Source organism: Melospiza melodia, chromosome 14, assembly GCF_035770615.1.
Source record: "Melospiza melodia melodia isolate bMelMel2 chromosome 14, bMelMel2.pri, whole genome shotgun sequence".
Taxonomy (NCBI): Eukaryota; Metazoa; Chordata; class Aves; order Passeriformes; family Passerellidae; genus Melospiza; species Melospiza melodia.
The window spans coordinates 19,264,973-19,283,610 of NC_086207.1; the positions used below are offsets into that span (position 1 = coordinate 19,264,973).

The 18,638-nt window shown below is 45.7% G+C and overlaps 1 protein-coding gene across 4 annotated transcripts in view; it reads right to left on the minus strand.

The window, feature by feature from the left end:
* Window positions 1-4,456: 4,456 nt before the first annotated feature.
* The window catches only part of CSNK1A1 (casein kinase 1 alpha 1), a 31,957-nt gene continuing 17,775 nt past the window's right edge, over window positions 4,457-18,638 (minus strand). For 2 of the 4 annotated variants that reach the window (XM_063169063.1, XM_063169066.1), the window contains 6 exons: window positions 17,484-17,623; window positions 14,359-14,437; window positions 13,297-13,371; window positions 11,876-11,982; window positions 10,877-11,025; window positions 4,457-5,969 (listed from right to left, as the gene is read on the minus strand). In XM_063169063.1, coding sequence (XP_063025133.1) covers window positions 5,962-5,969; window positions 10,877-11,025; window positions 11,876-11,982; window positions 13,297-13,371; window positions 14,359-14,437; window positions 17,484-17,623 — 558 coding nt within the window. In that variant the 3' untranslated portion in view covers window positions 4,457-5,961. Of the gene's footprint in view, window positions 5,970-10,871; window positions 11,026-11,875; window positions 11,983-13,296; window positions 13,372-14,358; window positions 14,438-17,483; window positions 17,624-18,638 lie in introns of those variants that run through there. The other 2 variants (XM_063169065.1, XM_063169064.1) reach the window with 2 other exon arrangements.

Sequence of the window (18,638 nt, forward strand, 5' to 3'; positions counted from 1 at the left end):
CCTGCTCTCTGTGCCCATCTGGGTGCCCAGCAGATGAACAATCCCTGCTCTCTGTGCCCATCTGGGTGCCCAGCAGATGAACAATCCCTGCTCTCTGTGCCCATCTGGGCCCCAGCAGATGAACAATCCCTGCTCTCTGTGCCCATCTGTGCCCCCAGCAGATGAACAATCCCTGCTCTCTGTGCCCATCTGGGCCCCAGCAGATGAACAATCCCTGCTCTCTGTGCCCATCTGTGCCCCCAGCAGATGAACAATCCCTGCTCTCTGTGCCCATCTGGGCCCCAGCAGATGAACAATCCCTGCTCTCTGTGCCCATCTGTGCCCCCAGCAGATGAACAATCCCTGCTCTCTGTGCCCATCTGTGCCCCCAGCAGATGAACAATCCCTGCTCTCTGTGCCCATCTGGGCCCCAGCAGATGAACAATCCCTGCTCTCTGTGCCCATCTGTGCCCCCAGCAGATGAACAATCCCTGCTCTCTGTGCCCATCTGGATGCCCAGCAGATGAACAATCCCTCCTCTCTGTGCCCATCTGTGCCCCCAGCAGATGAACAATCCCTGCTCTCTGTGCCCATCTGGGCCCCAGCAGATGAACAATCCCTCCTCTCTGTGCCCATCTGTGCCCCCAGCAGATGAACAATCCCTGCTCTCTGTGCCCATCTGGGCCCCAGCAGATGAACAATCCCTCCTCTCTGTGCCCATCTGTGCCCCCAGCAGATGAACAATCCCTGCTCTCTGTGCCCATCTGGGTGCCCAGCAGATGAACAATCCCTCCTCTCTGTGCCCATCTGTGCCCCCAGCAGATGAACAATCCCTGCTCTCTGTGCCCATCTGGGTGCCCAGCAGATGGGGATGAACAATCCCTGCTCTCTGTGCCCATCTGGGTGCCCAGCAGATGAACAATCCCTGCTCTCTGTGCCCATCTGTGCCCCCAGCAGATGAACAATCCCTGCTCTCTGTGCCCATCTGGATGCCCAGCAGATGAACAATCCCTGCTCTCTGTGCCCATCTGGGCCCCAGCAGATGAGGATGGGGCAGATGCCATCCGCAGATGCCACCAGCCTGGTCTGGCTGCCCAAGCAGAGGCAGCTGCCAGCCCCAGGCTGCTCCTGGTCCCCACTGTGCCCACTTGGGTTTGTGGAATCCTTGCAGTCACCAGAGAGGGGTGAGTCAAAGTCTTTAATTCATCCACAGTTAAAGCCCCAGGAGAAGGACGTGCAGCAGCTCAGGAGAACCACACACACCAAGGCAAGCTCTGCCCAGGGCCCAGCCCTGGAGATTCCCAGTTAAACTCAAGATTGTCCCATTGGGACAAGTCCCAGAGCACTGCTGTGGCCACAGAACACGAGGGACTCACCTGAGCCATGAGGAAGGGGCAGGATCTGCTCCTGGTGCCCCTGCCCTGGTGGCTCATGCAGTCCCACCAAGCTGAGTCACACCAGCTCCCTGCCCCACCTTGCCAGGCACAGCATTTTGCCAAGTCAGCCTCCTGCCCCGGGCATTTACGGGGCTGTAAAGTGAAGCACGAATTCATCATGCACACTCTGAGAGCAGCAGGCAAGCTCACAAGCCAGTCCACCCTGTAGGACAACATGCTCACTCCTTCAAGGGCTCCCCAGCAGCTCAAATTGCTCCCATTCTAAAGGAGTTCAAAGTCTGGCACCTGCAAAGCAGCCCAGAGCTTGGTGGCATTCCAGGGGTGGGGACAGGGAGCAGCCTTGGAGCTCCTGGGACATGAATGGGGCACGCACAGCTCTGGAAGAGCCTCTCCTCCTGCCAAACTACAAACTCAGAGGGGGAAAGAAGTGCAGTTTATCAGCTGTGGTTACAAAAACAAAAGGCAGAACGGGGAGGGCTGAGTGTGCTCAGGTACTTCCAGGACAGTCCCTGATGCCAAAACCCCTGAGAAAGGAGCTACATCAACCTTCAGTGATTTATGAACACAAATACCTGCAAACCCAAACAACTCGAGTCTGCTGTGAGAATATTCCCAGCTCCCAAAATCCAGCACTACCCACAGTGACATCGAGGAACACCTCACATGGTGTAAAAAGTCACATTAGCATCTCAGAGGGATGGATTTTACACCTTTAGCACTGCTGGGTGTGGTGAGCTCAATGGGAGGGACAGGGCTGGGTGCGTTTGGGAGGTTCATCAGAGCAGCTGGGCCCCAGCACGGGGCAGGCTCGGTTCCTCCCTCCCTCCCCCGGTCCTGCCGAGCCCTGGCTAACGAGGATCACATTAAAGAGCCATTTCCACACGAGAACAGCCAGGGACCCGGTCCTTCCATCGGCCCTATTAGGAGGGAGGGCATTTCCTCTGTGTCATCCTAGCAAAGTGAGGATGGTGCAGGGACAGCTCCTCCTCCTGCCCACTTCCCTCTGCCTGCTCACCGACGTGGGCATGACATCAAGCTGATATGAAATCATGGTGATTTCACTGCAATTAAGGCAGGAGCAGATGGGGCTGATGGAGCTGGCTAAGCAACAAATCTTCTAAACTGGAGAACGCTGTCAAGAGAAATTAAAGCCTCGTGCAAAAAGTCAACTTGGGATGGCAGGAAAATTCCACATGGGAGGGAGGGAGGGAGGGACTGCAGGGAGGCAGCCAGGCCAAGCTCCTGATCAGGGCAGTAGGGCTGGGCTGAAGCATTTCAGCTCAGGAAAACCCCAGCACAAAGCAGGGACAAGTTCCCAACAAAAAACACCTGAAAAAGCCAAGAGAGAACAGGCACAGCACTGCAACAGCGAGGCAACGCTTGAAAAACAACCTCCAGAGAGACACAGAAATCAGGGAAAAAAAAATAAATAAAAAGTGTGGGACATGCTGGACAGGCTCCAGACCCAGCAGACACATCGAGTGTTTTTAACACAGCCAGGGGTTGTGTTTGTCACTTGTTACCAACACCACGCAGAGCAGCAGCCAAGCAGTGACGCTGGCAGAAACTGGGAGCCAGAGCTGTCTCTCCTCAGAGCCTTTACAGGAGAAGAGAAAAAAGCCCTCAACTGCTTCTGACAAGGAATGGCTTAAATAGGTTAAAAATAATGAAGCAGTACTGTGCACATGAGCACTCGTGCTCCCAATTAGCAATCCTTTAGAAGGTGGCCTTAGGAAGCCTCTCAGAGCCCTTCTAAGGAGGTTAATGAATTGCTGTGGAACCCTGGACGCAGCTCAGCGAGGTGACTGAGGAGCTGCTGTCACAGCCTAATGTCATTACCCGAATTCTGGCACTTTCCAGCGAGCACAAGGCTGCAGATCCTGAGCCTTGCAGCCTCTGGTCCAAATGATGATTCCTTGTCAAGGGCCTGGGGCTGCTTGCAGAAGTTTGGCCTGGGCAGGTGAATCTCTCTCCACACAAAACCTCTGCAGAGGTGCAAGCAGCAGTCAGGATCCAGGGTTTTAATCCTCAGGGTGAAGTCTTTGTTTCAAACCCAGGAGAGCACACAGCAAACCGGTGTTGGGTGCCAGTTTAAGGTGGGCATCTCCTGCCCTGCCCAGCACATCTGGCACAGGCTGTTGATGCAAAACACTTGGCCCAGAAACAAATTCTGTTCCCACACATCTGCAAGGCTGACAGAGCTCCAGGCTCCTCCACAGCCCTTGCAGCTCCCCAAACTACAAACCCATGCATTTTGACACCCTAAATGTGTTTCCTCTCCCTTGCAGAGCTCATCAAGAGCAGCTCTGTTTCCAAACCCCCCTCAAAGTCACGAGCAAATTTAACGGACAAAGAAAATAATTTATTCTCCTGAAACCAAATTGTTTTCTCCAACTTTTCAGCAAGTATTTCGTGTCAGAGCATGAAAAGCGATGCCACAACAATTCCGAGCAGCCTCTCCAAGGCCAGCTGCCAAGAAGGCATTTCATTGATGCTTCCTCCCCTCCTGCCAACGTGTGTTGTCAGCCACGTTGCCTAGACAGCAGAAATCACGGATAAGGACATCTCACAGTGCTCTAGATACCAGTTCTTACAAACAGACTGGTTTTCACACGAGGCACTGCTTGAAAACCATCCTTATTTGGATGGGGCAAGCCTCAGGAGTTTGGGAAACCATCCTGGCCAGGAGAACGAGCTCCATTTCTCCTTGCACCTGGCAGGCAGCAGAGCCTGCTGTGTGCTCTGCTATCTCTGAAGCCCAGCAGCCTCCCTGCCTCCCAGATTATCTATCCCAGCGTTTATTATCTGTTATTATTAGCACACAGTGTTCTCCACCCAAAGCTTAACATCTCAGGGCAGATCCTTCTTGGACAGAGTACAGGGGAGCCTTGATCCACATCACCACCATTCCAGGAGTGCACAGTGTCTTATGATCCTGAAGAAATGGTTGTCAAAAGGAAAGAAAGATCTTTTCCAACAGTAAAAAAGATAAACTGTGAGCAGGAACTCTGCTCCATGCATGGAAACGGTCTAAAAAGCAAACATACAGACAACATTTACACAATAGGCATCTGGCAGCATTTTCAGACATTTTTTTTTAATTTATTCTGACATGCTATAAAGGAATAAATTACACTGTTAAAGAATTACCAGCAATAAAAGTATTTCTTTCTTTCAGCTGGGCTAGAATAGGAGTGAGAAGGAAGACAGCCTGGGGCAGTAACCAATGTGAACTCTGCATGGTGCGAGGCTGCCCCCAAGAACAAGAGGAAATCTGGTCATATCCACTTCACAAGAACTTGAAAGAAAATGCCTTGGTTTCAAACCATCCAAATTTTTTCAAACCATTCCAATTTTTGTCTCCAAAGCAGCAATCACAAGTCAGTCCAGCCGAGGCAGGACATGGCAATGCTCGGAGGCTGCCAATCCTGGGTCTGCAAAAGATGCCATTTCATTTTTAAAAATTCCAATCTTATTATGGAGGGCTGGTCTCAAACAACAGGTTATAAAAATGCAAGACTGCCCCTTCCCCCTCAAGGAAAAAATACAAAATTTATTTAAAAACAAAATGAGGAAGAGTTACAACACTAAATCTAAAATGATTTAGAAAGAAATATGACTTCTTTTGCTTAACAAGTGGCCTTAAACTTGGTTTAAAAACAGGGTAATGTAAATTTCTTAAACTGAATTAACAAGGCAAATTAAAAAAATCTCATTTCCTTACAGAAACAGTTTTTAGTTTTTAATGAACTTGTAAACAAAAAAGCTCCCGCTTCAAAATAAAAACAAAATCCCAGATCATATAGATGTTTACAGTGATTACATTTATCTAAGCAACTTACATACAGGTTCAGTTGTAAGATGTTAACTAAATTTCGTGACAAATATGCTGTTTTTCCTTTTATACCAAGAACATTATAGAGTTAATGCAGAGTCCTAAAGATTATCTAGTAGTCGCTAAGTTTCTCTTAAGTCTTCACTTTAGATGCTGTTATTTCTAGCACAGGTAAGCAGGCAGAGTCTTTCATATGCTTAAAAACTGGAATCTTTGGTTACTACCATGTCAGCTGGCTTGGTATGTTGCACATAGAAGCCAACAACTTTAAGAATGTTTTAAGTGTACAACTTTCAAAACCCAGGGAGGAATAACCAGAAAAGAGTGCACAATTGTGAGCATTTACAATTATCACAACTGTTGCCGAAGACTGTTCATGCCATTCTTCCAAAACAATGAGATCTCATAAGCAGTGTAGTTCAAAGTAAAAAGGTAACAAAAATTGGCATATGCACAATTTTCTCCACTTGTGTGTCAACCATTAGTTAACTTTTCCACTTGAAAAAAATGCAATAGAAAACTGGACACCATGTTTCACTATCTCAGTAATATTCACAATTACAGCTGCTACAACTCAAAGTGCAGCATCACTGACACTGCCCAGAGCCAGTTTATACTGATATTAAGTTCTTTACACCAAGGAAATGGTTGCCCACAGCCACTGGCAAGTGTATCAACTAAAATTTCTAGGATTTGGGGAGTGACAAGTCCTGCTCCGATCTGCTCTGCTTTGTCCCATCCTCGTCATGCTCAGAAACCTGCAAGATAAACACAAGGGCAAACTTACTGATACGGGAAGGAAATGAGCAACAGCATTCACAGGAGGAAAATAAACACCAGTTATGGTCATTCAAAGGGGAAAATGCTGCTCCATCTGGGAATTGCAGAGTTCCTGGAGTCCATTTCCAAAGGTAACCAGCACTTGCCACAGCCCTGGAGCTCACACACCTCTCACTGCACTGGAAAGAGGCTGAATGCACCAGCTGGATGCCACATTCCTCCAGCAGGAATCCAGCCCAGCAGTTTGAAAACAAGCTGTGTTATTGCCACTAGGAAACAGGATGTAATTTCATAGGATTGTTTTCTACTCGCCTGCAGTGGCTCATGTTTATATCCCTGAATGTCAAGCTGTCATCTGACTGCAGGGTGCTCTCCAGAGCCGCAGTACGGCAGTGGCACAGGGGATGGCACAGGCAGTGTCACACGGCCAGCCAGGGCATCACTCACCCACCCTACAGCAACTCTGGCACCACAAAGCCACAGCAGCACCCACAACAAGGCAGCAGCACCTGGGACACCCCCTGGGCAAGCAGCACACCTCAGCCTTGGCAAGGACAAGGGCTGACTCACACGGCAGGGGAGGTGCTGCACACGCAGCAATTCTTTTCATGTTCAGAATTCCAAATGACGCTGGGGGACAGGGAGAGACAGGAACACACAGAGATCCCCAAGAACCAGTTACTGCAGGCTAAGCCAGTCCTCCCTCCGTGCTGCTCTCTGGTGACTCAGGTGGCAGGGCTGTGCTTCACAGCCTCAACCAAAGATGGCCTTGCCAAGCGAGTTCCGTTCTGGATGCTCTCCAGACAGGATGGTTCTGCCCATGGCTGAGTTCATCACAGCAACAGCTCTGAGTTTTTGCAACAGAAATCTCTTCTCAGTGAAATACAGACAGAGCTGACCTCAGCTTGTGCTGTCATCCAGAGAGAAGCAAGTGCAAACAAGTCTTACTAGTCTGACATTCTGTCCAAAATGTATCTGGAATGCACCCAGAAAATGGCTTTAACTCCTCCAGAACTGGCTACAGGTCATTTCAAAGAGGTTCAATAACTTGTTTCAAACCCAGTGTTAGTGCATTGAGGGACAATTCTCTTTATCTAGCACTGGTCATACTAAAAAAAAAAGTCCAGTACCAGAATCAAGACAGCCATTCCCACTTGAGTGCAAGTTCCCACAGAAAGCCCGGGGACTCCTGAGTTCCCAAATCCCTACTTGATGTACACAACCAGAAATTATGCTGTTTTTCCATTTAGTGTGTTCAGCAGAGAACACTGATTCATCTTTTGAACCACTTCTCCATCAAAGCAGCCAAAACAAAGCCAACAAAGGAGAGTGTGGAAAGAAATAGATCAACTCATTGCTTCAGAAGCCTGAGTATTTCACAAGAAATGGGAGCCTGGACCCGAGGACAAAGGACATCCTACCAAATGATCTGCTGCTATTAGAACTTCTCAAACCCAAGGTAATACGGGCAGGAGAACGTCCAGCTACAGAGAGGAACAGGGAGCTGGATTCAACTCAAAATGTCTCTTCAAAGTCCTGTAAAGACACAGCCCAACCACAGCTGACAGGTGAGATGGAGATACTCAGCACACAGAGCACTGCTGGCATGAGGAACGTGCTGGAGAGTCCACGGGGGCATCTCTTCCACACATCTTCACTCCATACAGGGCCAAATCATCACTCTGAGGTGTTACCCAAAGCTCTGAAAATCTCTGTGCTATGTGAGGGATCCTCAAATTGCTTCTTTATTACCATGGCTGAAGATGTGATTGACAGGGGAGCAACAACTCCAGTGTAATTCCCTAAAACCCTCCTCAGTGTGAAATGCTCAGACTTTGTGTATTCTCCATTGCTCCAGACAAGCAAGTGAGAAGGATTCAGGTGTCAGTAATTCTAATTCTCCAGCAGAGAAGTCTCAGTCTGTTCTGAGCAATCCTGCCACCAGCACAGGCACCCAGCAAATATTAATGGACCTGCTGACAGCCTCACAGAATCTCCACTGCCAGGAGTTAAAAACACCTCTCCCAAATGGCCCTGGTAGACTTTATCCTGCAGATTGACTGCTTGAGTCACTTTTATGACTGAGGGAAGCTGAGTGTAAGCACAGTTACAAATCACACCTGAACAACTGCTGCTCTGGCAAAAGAGAGGCAGCCCAAGTTGCCCGAGTCAGCAGAGCTCTGTCTGCTGGAACAGTTCACCTCTCCAAGTTCCAAAGCAGCTGATCTGGCTGTTACAAAAGACACCGCACACAGTTCCAGAGAGGGGCAGGGGAAAAAAACTGAAGACAAAAAAGGCCATGGACAGAACAGGTGATTCTGGAAGCAAGCAGAATATTTAGCCTGGATAAACTCTAGGATTCATTGATGATTTAACATGGATCTGAGCTAAGGAAATCAGGAGTATCTGTAAATGAGCACACTGGGCAAACAATCTGAGTCTGTCCTTCCCTGGCCCACCCTGCCCAGATGCAAATCTCCAACAGCACTTTACAAATAACTGCACCTGTGCATTGCAGGACTCCTGTTCAATGGATAGGGTTACCACAGGGGTAACATTTGATAACAGGAAGCCTTTTAAGCCACTCCCACAGAGGCTTTGCTACAGCAACTACAAAAGAATTTAACTGAACTCCAGAAAAAATAACCAGGTATTTCATCCTCTCCAATGTGACACAGCATCCAAGCCACACTGCCTCCTCCTTCAGCTTAGCTGGGTTCCAAAAAATCTTCATTAACAGGCAGAATTCCCCACAAAAAGACATGTAGGATTTTAGGACTCTGGAAATCTCTACTTTGCTGAAGAGATGAAGCCTCTGAAGTCTTCAGATGTTTGCCAAGCACTGCTTTAATGCTCTGCTGACATCACAGCTTGATCAGCCCAAAGGTCACCAGCTTTTTTTGGTGATGGGGAGCGGAGAGTTATTCCCCAAAAACCCAATGAAATTGTGCTAAAACCCCAAGAAATTAATCTAAGCTGTAGCAAGGGGCCTCTCCAAAGGACAGTGGGATAAGGAATGTAAATCAGTGAACAGAAATGATCTGGGGCTCCATGGCAAAGCTTCCCTGCTCACCCCTGCTCTCTGGCACTGCAGCATCACCTCAAGGTGCAGGCAGATAATCACTTTAATGACCTTTTCCTTCTTCACACACAGCACTTGGGCAGAGACTGTCTGAGGCAGGAAAGCAGCACGTTAAACCTCAGAACACTCCAGCCAAACTGCGTTTCACCAGCTCACAACCTGATTTTCAGGGCAGGTTCCACTTACAGATCACCACTCCTGCAAAGCCCTCACTCTGAGCATGAGCTGCTGTGAGGAATGTGCATTTTTGCTCAAATTATCTTCTGCTGCTGGAACAGCCAACCCCTCCACACCCCACATTGGGCTGGGTTCTGAACTTGAGTCACAGTTTCTTTATTTCAGGAAGCAATCCAAGCCCAGGTGCTTAATCACCCAGTCTGCTACTGGTGTTGCAGCTGCAGGAACTGGTTTCCAGCCTGTCAGATCCAGCCACTCTATGCCAAAAATCTGACACTTAATGGCATCTCTGAATTTTTATTTTTTTTCAAGAACCACTTCAATCTTGGGAAAAGCAGCAGGTGTTCTAATACTTCATTTATTCTGAACAAAATGTGGGTTTTTGATAGCTATTTTGACTAAAAACACCTGGTAAGGTTTGAATGCTCCCACACTATGTGAAGAACAATGTTTAAGTTTATTGTAAACACTTCTGCATTTCTCTGATTTCCAGGACTGTCATGTTAGCAAGTATGTAATTTTATACATATAAAAATGACAGACAAGAGGTACTGAGGAGCAGCAAGGCCTCAGTACATAATTTAAACCTTGCTTCTCTATTCTCAGTCACACAATCTCATAAGTTTCAATTTTATCCACAGCTCAGCTGCAGGAATTGGTTTCATGGCAAGAATGGCTCACAGATGTGGCAGTTTCATCCCAAGGACTTACCAGACTCAGACCAGCACATTTGCATCATTAAAAAAAAAAAAAAAAAAAAAAAAAAAAGTATTTTAAAAAGTATTTTAAAAGCTTCTACACCATGTGGGAAAAAAACTGACATGTCTTTTCAGAACTCAGTTTTCAGTTATTACACAATTACATCTGAACATGTCACAACATTTCCCTTTGAAACCATAACCTAGAAACATCAAAAAATCATCAGGAAACCTGAAGCCCCACCCCAGAGCACCCAGATACTTCAGAAAATTGTGAGTTGGCAATCCACAGCAGTTTGGGGTTACTGCTTGATTTAGACAAGGCATTTTGAGCTCACTGGTCCTTTCCTTGAACTCTGGACCAAATGTCTCAATGTAAACCCACTGCAGGAAGCCAGAGCAGTCACAATTTTCTGTTCCCAGTGTTTGAGGCATACAGAACAGAAGCAAACCCACAGCACTGTACCAGCTGCCACAGAGCAGAACCCAAAGTCTCTAGATCCTTGCCTAGGCAATGAGAATTATCCCTTAAAAAGTGTTAGGTCTAGGATTTTGGATTGCATTATATATTTATACATATATAAAGACATATATATGTATATATATAAATCAAAATAAATAAAATGTCACATTCCCAACACCAAGTCAGTTTCTTGTTTTTGGAAAGTGGTTAATGCGGGAGCAAAAGATGCAGTGGTTAAAAATGACCCAACATCCCCAGAAGAAATGATATGAATAACAAGGACATTTTGGTATAAAGTTAGTAGTCAAATTCTCCAAGGACGTCTTTTGGTTTTGCTTTTGAATTTAAGAGCCAAATGTAGTTTTTAAACCACCTCCTTGATCTAACACTTGGAATTGCCGCCGTTGTCCAAATTCGTGGAATTTTTGTTTTTCCTGTAACGTCACTTGGTTCTTGGCTACTAACCTTTCATGTTACTCTTGGATTTGTCAGTTTGCTTGCCTGTGGGGGTTTGGGCCTGCTGCCCCTGCCCACTGGAAGAGGCTGCCTGCTGTGCTGCTTTCTGCTTTAACATTGTCCAGTCGAATGTGTAGTCATACTGGTGGTTCAAGGTCCTGCAAGAGAGGGAAACGTTCTGCTGTAACACATCCGAGCCAACAGCCAGCCCTGCCTGAAATCCCACAGCTAGGGGATAGCTCCTTCTCTAAGCTGCTTTAGAGATTATGAATGGTATAGAAATGCTAAGTATTACTAACTTAAAGGGATTCTTGCAGCAAGCCCAAATGCCAGCCAGCAGCATTTACTCATTGCTTACACAAAGGTCTGCACTTGTGGAAGCAGCACTTCCTCCCAGCCCAGCTCACTCACCGTCTGCACTGAGCTTCTGAGCCTTTTTTTTTTTTTTTAATATAGATATAATTTCAAGGAAAGACTGCAGTATTGTACATCACTGAATAGAAATTCTTTGGATCCCAGAAACCTGGGGGGAGACTCGAGAGATCAGTACCTGCCCTTCTTTTGACAGGTGCTGTTCAGTGCACAAGGTGGAGTTTATGTTCCAGTTGCTCTAACGAGCTCAATGAAGCAGCATTATTCTCCTCCACTGAAATCTCTCTCCTGAGAACCACTGCTGGGCCCAGCACTGATTTCCAAACATAAAAAGCTTCAAAGACTTCTACCAAGGGTCAATTTCTTATGGCACTTGCAACAGAACCTGAAGCATGGGCTCAACCCTGTGGTCACATCACACAATGCAAAAACAAGAGACTCTTTTCCCTTTATGTTTAACATTGAACAATAATTTTCAGGTCCTTTAAACAGCTTTTGAAGCTCTGAAATGAAAGGGAGTCCCAGAAGAACTCCCTACACCACACACAGGAGCTGCTCTCTGCAGTGCCAGTCCCACAGAGCAGTTCCCAACTGGATCCCTGAGAAGTTTCTGTACTTTTCCACTTGGAGACTGACCTGAAAAGAATACGGAATAATTGCCTCAGGTACATGTAATCTGGTGCCTCTTCAAAGCGCAGGCCACGACAGTAGTTCAGGTACATGGCAAATTCTGCAGGGAACCCCTGGAAATCAACAGTGTTAATCAAGCCATGGCTCACAGCAAAAACCTCCTACCAAAGGCAAAAAGATGCTGTCTCCAACAGCAGAGGAAAGCTGGTTGAAGCTGCATGAATTAATTCCACTTTGCCCCTGGTTCTTAATGTGTTCTGTAGTTCAGCATGTGCATTTGCTCAGGTACACACTCCTTCCCCAGAACTGTTACCTCATGGGTGGTTTGCAATCATAAGCTCTCTGCTACCAGAACCTTCAACATTTAACTTATTTATAAAGCACACTGTTCATCCTAATTAAACCTTGTTCGTATTAACTAAGTCTCTAAAATAATGATAATTATCTGGTAAGAGATTCACTCGTGTTTCCTTGATAATCTACTTGAACACAGTAGAGACAAGGTCAGTTAATAAGTATTAAACATGAAAACTTTTAATTATGAAAACCTCTTTCAAAGATTTTCGGCTTTATATTTTTAAGCATTGAATGCTGTATTAAAGCCTGCCTGTAATAGGTAATAGCACACAGTAAAAATCCCAGGGTATAACATCCCTGCAAGTTCAAGGCCACACTGGATGGAGCTCTGAGCAGCCCGGACTAGTGGAGGGTGTCCCTGTCCCCAGCAGGGGATGGATGATTTTTAAGGTCCCTTCCAACCCAATCCATTTCATAAACAGTTCAAGGGCTTGGGAGATGCTGTCAGACTCTGGGGATAGAGATGTGCAGGACTAGAAAGTGCAATCCTTGCTGCTGCTGTCTGAGGGGCACAGGCCTTGCTGTGTTCTCAAGGATCTTGGTTAAGAAGCACTCAGATGCCACAGTGCAAGAGGAATCTTAAGACTCAAAGGAAAACTCTGGAAAAACAAAGATCACTTGCATCCAATTCCATTACAGCCACTCCTTGAGTAAGGGCAGACAATATGAACCCTCCTGGAGAGGCACAAAGTGGATGTAGGCGAGCCAGACAGCTCCACCTTGGTTACTTATTTACTTCTGATGTCAAACCTGCACTGTAAACCTTGAAGAACTGACCAAGCCTCACCTACGAGAGCTGGGAGCTTGCACAGCCAACAGTCAGCCAGGCCTGAATGATGGTGGCATGAACTTTGCCAAGGAGCAGCAGCAAATGCTGCCCTGTACACGTTCCCAGTCTTGCTGGGTGGCCAAACACAAGGCACCCAGTGCCTGCCAAAGCTGAATTATTCAGCAGCAAATGCCATGTGAGGCTATTTAATATATTGGCTCAGGTTTAGGGGAAAAAACCAACAAACCAAACAAGAAAAGCATTTCCATTTCACAGTATGACATCATTTGGAAACTCTTACCTTACACAAAACCTCAACAGGAGTGGACATTTTCTTTTCGCTAATCTTTTCATACTTTTGCTTCTTTGTTGCAGCCTGTGGAACATGTAGGTCACAATATAAGAGATATTGTGCAACACTGGATTAACAAGGACAGCAGCAAAAAAAAAAAAAAATGACAAAAATCCTTTGGTCAACCATAAGTATTTTATGTGAAATCTCCAAGTCCCACACACTTATTGCAAAGAGAATGAAGGTCAATCTGGTATTAAGATTTGGCCACAGTTTAATACCATTTGTCGCAGTCTAATGCTTCCATCACATGGCACAGCTCGTGTAGCTCTAGCTGCTGCTTTTGTCCATTAACCACAGCAGACTTGCAGCTACATTTGCCAAAGTTGTATTAATTCCCACTCAGTGCCTCATTCAGGGCTGCCTGGTGCTTCAGCACCCTTTACATTCATTTGCAGCTGAGGATTCCAGTGGCCCACAAGCTGCTGCCTTTTTAGAAACTGTGCAGCTGCAACAGCATTGGAATTACACAACTCTCACACAAAGAAAGAAAAACAATTAAAACATGAAAACCAATCACTGGAGTCTAAATGAGTGAAATAAGAAATGTCTGCCACGTTTGTAGCTGGCTCCCATACATGGAAATCCTGAACAAGCCTGCTGCAGTTAATAATTATTCTGTTGTGCCATAACCTGGTCTGAAGACACCACTGAGGCTGAACTTGCCAGGCAAGAGATTATTTCCATGCTCTCTCCAGCAATTCAAAAAGCCACTAACAATGTTATTTTTTATTTCCCAAAGGGGCCTCAGCCTGCAACAGGACAATAACTGGCAAAGATGATGTCAGCTATTGTTTAGCATAAATTTTAAGACAGTCCAACAATGCACATTTTGCCTGCTGCGTAAGAGGCAGAATCCACAGTCTATAAATATCAAGCTTTGGGAAAAGCTGCTTTGTACAACTGAGGCTAAACATTATATAAACCCACCTGGCAGGCAGAAGCATGCTACCCAAACATGAAAAAAAATATTAAAAGGGTGGGGGAGGTAAAAAAAGCATCCTAACCTACCTTTAATCCTTGCCAAGGCAGACTGGTTCTGTTAAAGTACATCAATACATAGCCTAGAGACTCCATGTCATCCCGACGACTGCAGGAGGAAAAACACAAGAAATCACAAATTCTGTCATTTCTTACTTTATTCCACAGTGCTAGCATTCAAAAATTTAAATTAAAAAAATAATTCAGGAATAAACCCTAAGAAAAACCTAAGATAGGAAGAGATCCTATTCACTTTTTAAGCAGGGAATATTCTGTAGGTATTGCGTGTTCTAAGCTTTCACTTGCAGTTACAGTGATCTTTGGAAAATAAAAAAAAACCAAAACCAACAACAACAAAAAAACCAACCATGAAATGTCTTTCCTGCCTTCTTAAGTAGCTTGGGTAGAAACTGAAGATTTTCCTGTAGGAACCATGGAATGCATGGTAAGAGAGAATGAGGTTAATGGGGTCAATAAGGCCATAACATCTTGTCAGTCACATTTTTCCCTGAACCTTGGCTCAGTCTGGGATCAATCCTGACCACCTGGTCCCTAAGGGGCATTGCTCCTTTCTTCCTTGCCTTCTGTCAAATCCCCCTGAGCTGCCCCTGATTTGAAAAGGCAGCAATATTTATGGAGGTACATGGATCAGTCTGAGAGCTGCCTCTGCCTTCTTCCCCCCAAAGTCTGGAGAACTCCAAAGTGATCCACCCAGCTGAGAACTTGCACAAACTCTCATGCAAAAGGCTTCAAATGCTTTCTGCCCTGCACATGTTCCCCATCCCCACTCTGGCCACATGAACTCCACTGTACTTTGCTCACAGCTTTCCTGAGCACCAAGAGCAGCACAGCTCATTGGAGTGGAAAACACACTCCAGGATTTTTTTTTCCTCTTGGCAAAGTTGCCTCTTCCCAGCTGTGGTAAAATCAGATTTTTCCTCTGACTGCCCCTCTCTGCAGCTGACATCTATTTAATATGAGGCAGAAAAATAACTTCTTTTCCTCCTCCCTGTTCCCTTATGGGGAAAAGCTGGTGGGTTTTGCTGCTGCTCTCTCAGCCAGAGAAGGATTTAAAGGGTGGCAGGACAGACTCTACAAGGATCAAAAGGCTGACAGTGGTATTGCAAACAGGATTACACACAAAGGTGAGGGAAAAACAGCTCCCCTGAAGTGGGAACAGGCTCCAACCTGATCTCTCTTGGTAGGAGAAGAAAGAAGCTGGTAATGTTTTGTGTTCTAGCCCAGCCAATGGAACCAGAACAGCCTGGCACTCCTCACTCACGGGCCAGCTCTGTGACCCTTTGGGAACAAAGGCAAAGCAATCCCAGGGGGAAATCAGCTTGGCTCCAGAAAGCTTTGAGCACAAGGCCAGCAAAGCTCTGCAGTGCCCAGGGAAGAGGGGATTGGTTCCCTCCCCTCAGATCATCTCAGCTGCAACATGAAACCACAGACAAAGGGCTGAAAAATGATACTGAGCCCACAAATTCCAGCCTGCCAAACTTGCTAATTCCATTAGAACTGCAGATTTTAATCACCAACAGCATTCAGTGAACCTGTACAGGGACATAAAATTCTCTGAGAAGGCAGTGGTAAATTCAGCAGCAATAAAGGGTTTAAGAGTGTCCACCCCCCACCCAGCTCATTGTTTTAATGTTTAATGCAATGATCTCGTAGTAGGAAACATTTCGTTCTGTAAATCTGCAGTGGGTACATTATTACAATATATTGACAAAAACAGTTTTCAGGATTTGGAAAACAGGACAATCCTCTCCATTATTAAAATAAATACCACTGCAAAGAGCTCCTTGAACACAGCTGTCATTACCTGTAGGAAAACATGATCTGTAACAGTTAAAAGTACAGGACTAGAGGTTGAAATATTCTGCCATAAGCTCCAGAACTGGTTTCTCTTGATTACAGGAATGCATTACTTCTTTGCCTCGCTGCTGGCTTGACCTAGACAGTTTAGCAGCTTTTAGCAAGCACCAACCTACATTTCTAATTATAACACAATTCCCATTACCAGCAGATATGGTGTAAAATTCAACTAAACTCAATTTTTGGTGCCCAACTAAATTCAAAAGCAAGATCCTTTGCAGGTCCCTCCTTCACTCTCAGGTGCAAGCACAGATATTCCCTTTTCAGGACTGCTTGGGATCTGTGAAATGCATTTATTTCAGAAGTGACACCTGTCATTATCTCCCTGACCACATACCAAGATGGCTTCAATAATGGCACTGACAAACAATAAAATACCCTGAAGGAACCTTAAGGAAATTAAAGTAAAAAAAGAAACATGGAGCATTTTAAAGCACCATTTGTGGGTTACATGTTCTGTTGAAGCTGACCACAAGAAATTCTGTCATTCCAAGATCTAATGGATCTTGGTTAACACAAAGGTCAGAGGCACAGACATTCCTGGAAGCTTTAACTATCCAAGACAGGTAAAGCCACACTCTTCAGTTATCCAATACAATTTTTAGGTACAGATGTAAGGAAGAGAGGCATCCCTTGATATCCCATAAACACCTAACACTTCCAAACAACTTGAAGTGCTCTCTCCACTAGAAAATGCTGGGATTCTGTAGGAACAAAATGCCTTTGATCCAGAAGATAAAAATGTGTTTGTTGTTAAGCAAAGCTCTAATAAATATATCCACACACATGTGTACATAGCTACAGACATAAAACTAAAATACAGTGTGACTGAAGGTATTTAAGTCTTGCTTGCAGGCAAAAGGAGAAATAATGGTTTATTAAGTTGATGAGAGTGGGAAAACAGGCCAGACACCAGCTTTAGAACAGCCCTTCTGCTTACAGAAAGGCTCCCAAGCCAGTCAGCAGTGCTGCCAACAGGTACCAACACATCAGCAAAGTGCAGCATTTTATGTGTGAAGGGCCTCTGACACACCCACATCAAAGTATGGCTTAGCCTTTAAAAAGCCAAAATAATATGCAGAACATCCACATGATGTCTGCAAGACACACAGTCTCTTCAAGAAGCAAATCAGGTGCTTGGATTTTCCCCAGTCCTTGCACAGGCAGCCAAAAGGAAGAACACTTGCAAAGAGATGGATACACTTTTCATACAAAATGATTCAGACTCTTCAGAAGCTTCCAAAGAGCACCCTGCACCCTCCAGAAGCTGCACTCACCTCTGCTCAATGCCAAGGTGTGCATTGATGCTGGCATATCGAGCTGTGCCAGTGAGATTTTTGTCTTCTCTGTATGGTATGTGTTGCCTTGTCCTGTTGTCCCGGTACTTTTTGGCCAAACCAAAGTCAATAAGGAATAACTTCAAGAGAAATGAAAACAGGTTAGATTCCTATCCAAAACCCCAATTTCCCAACTTCTTTCAGTAGGCATTAGCTATGTTTTAAGACACCCAGACAATGTAACAGCCTACAGTTAAAAGAAGCAAAGTAACAGTGCGGAGGCGCAACCAGCTTTAACTAGTCAGTTAAAAACTCAATGGTGAATTAGTTCAAGCCTTTTCTCAATCCCCTGCAATGGATTAGATGGTGCTACTCAGCCTCTGGAGCTTAGTTCTACCACTATTTTCTATCACTACTGTAATCTGCTGAGGGAGGAAGATGTGTGAAAGCACATCCCAGACCCCACTGGCACACAGGGCACACACATGGAGCTAAGGGCAGCTTAATGTACAAGGCACATCCTGCAACGTCCTGTCCCAAAGAACAGCGGCCATTCTGCAGAGCACAAGGCCAAAACCTTCCCCAGCAAACAAGACAGCTTGTTCTTGGCTCATTTGAAGGCTCCCAGAACACTGCCACAGCAGCAGGACAAACTCGCTGCTTTTAACACAGCCAGGAAGCTGGAGCCAAGCAATGGATCCAATTTGGGTTTCTAATAACCAAGCTTGCCCAATGATTTGGTATTTAGCAACCTGAGTGTGTGGTAATTAGCGTGTGGTAATCAGTGTGCTGCCAGCCAGCCCACCTACAAAGGGTCATCCAGGCTGCACTTTCTTGGGCAAGATTTCAGGACTAGGCAAAAACAGCTGAGGCAGAAAGAAGCACATAAAGAACCTTTCAGACTTCAAGCTACAAATCCTGATTCCAACACTGGATTAATGCTACAGGATCAAGGACTACAATCCCCACAGACTGATCAGTGCTGCAAAAGTAACTTGGGTGGGGACAGAATGTGATGGAAAGAAGATATTTAAAGTCTGATTACGTCTCAGTAAAAAACAACTCTGTATCACCTAGAAGCTGATTCCAGAACTGAAGATACATCTTTAAAAGCAAACTGGAGACTAAAATACATCCAAGGCTGAAATGGGGTGG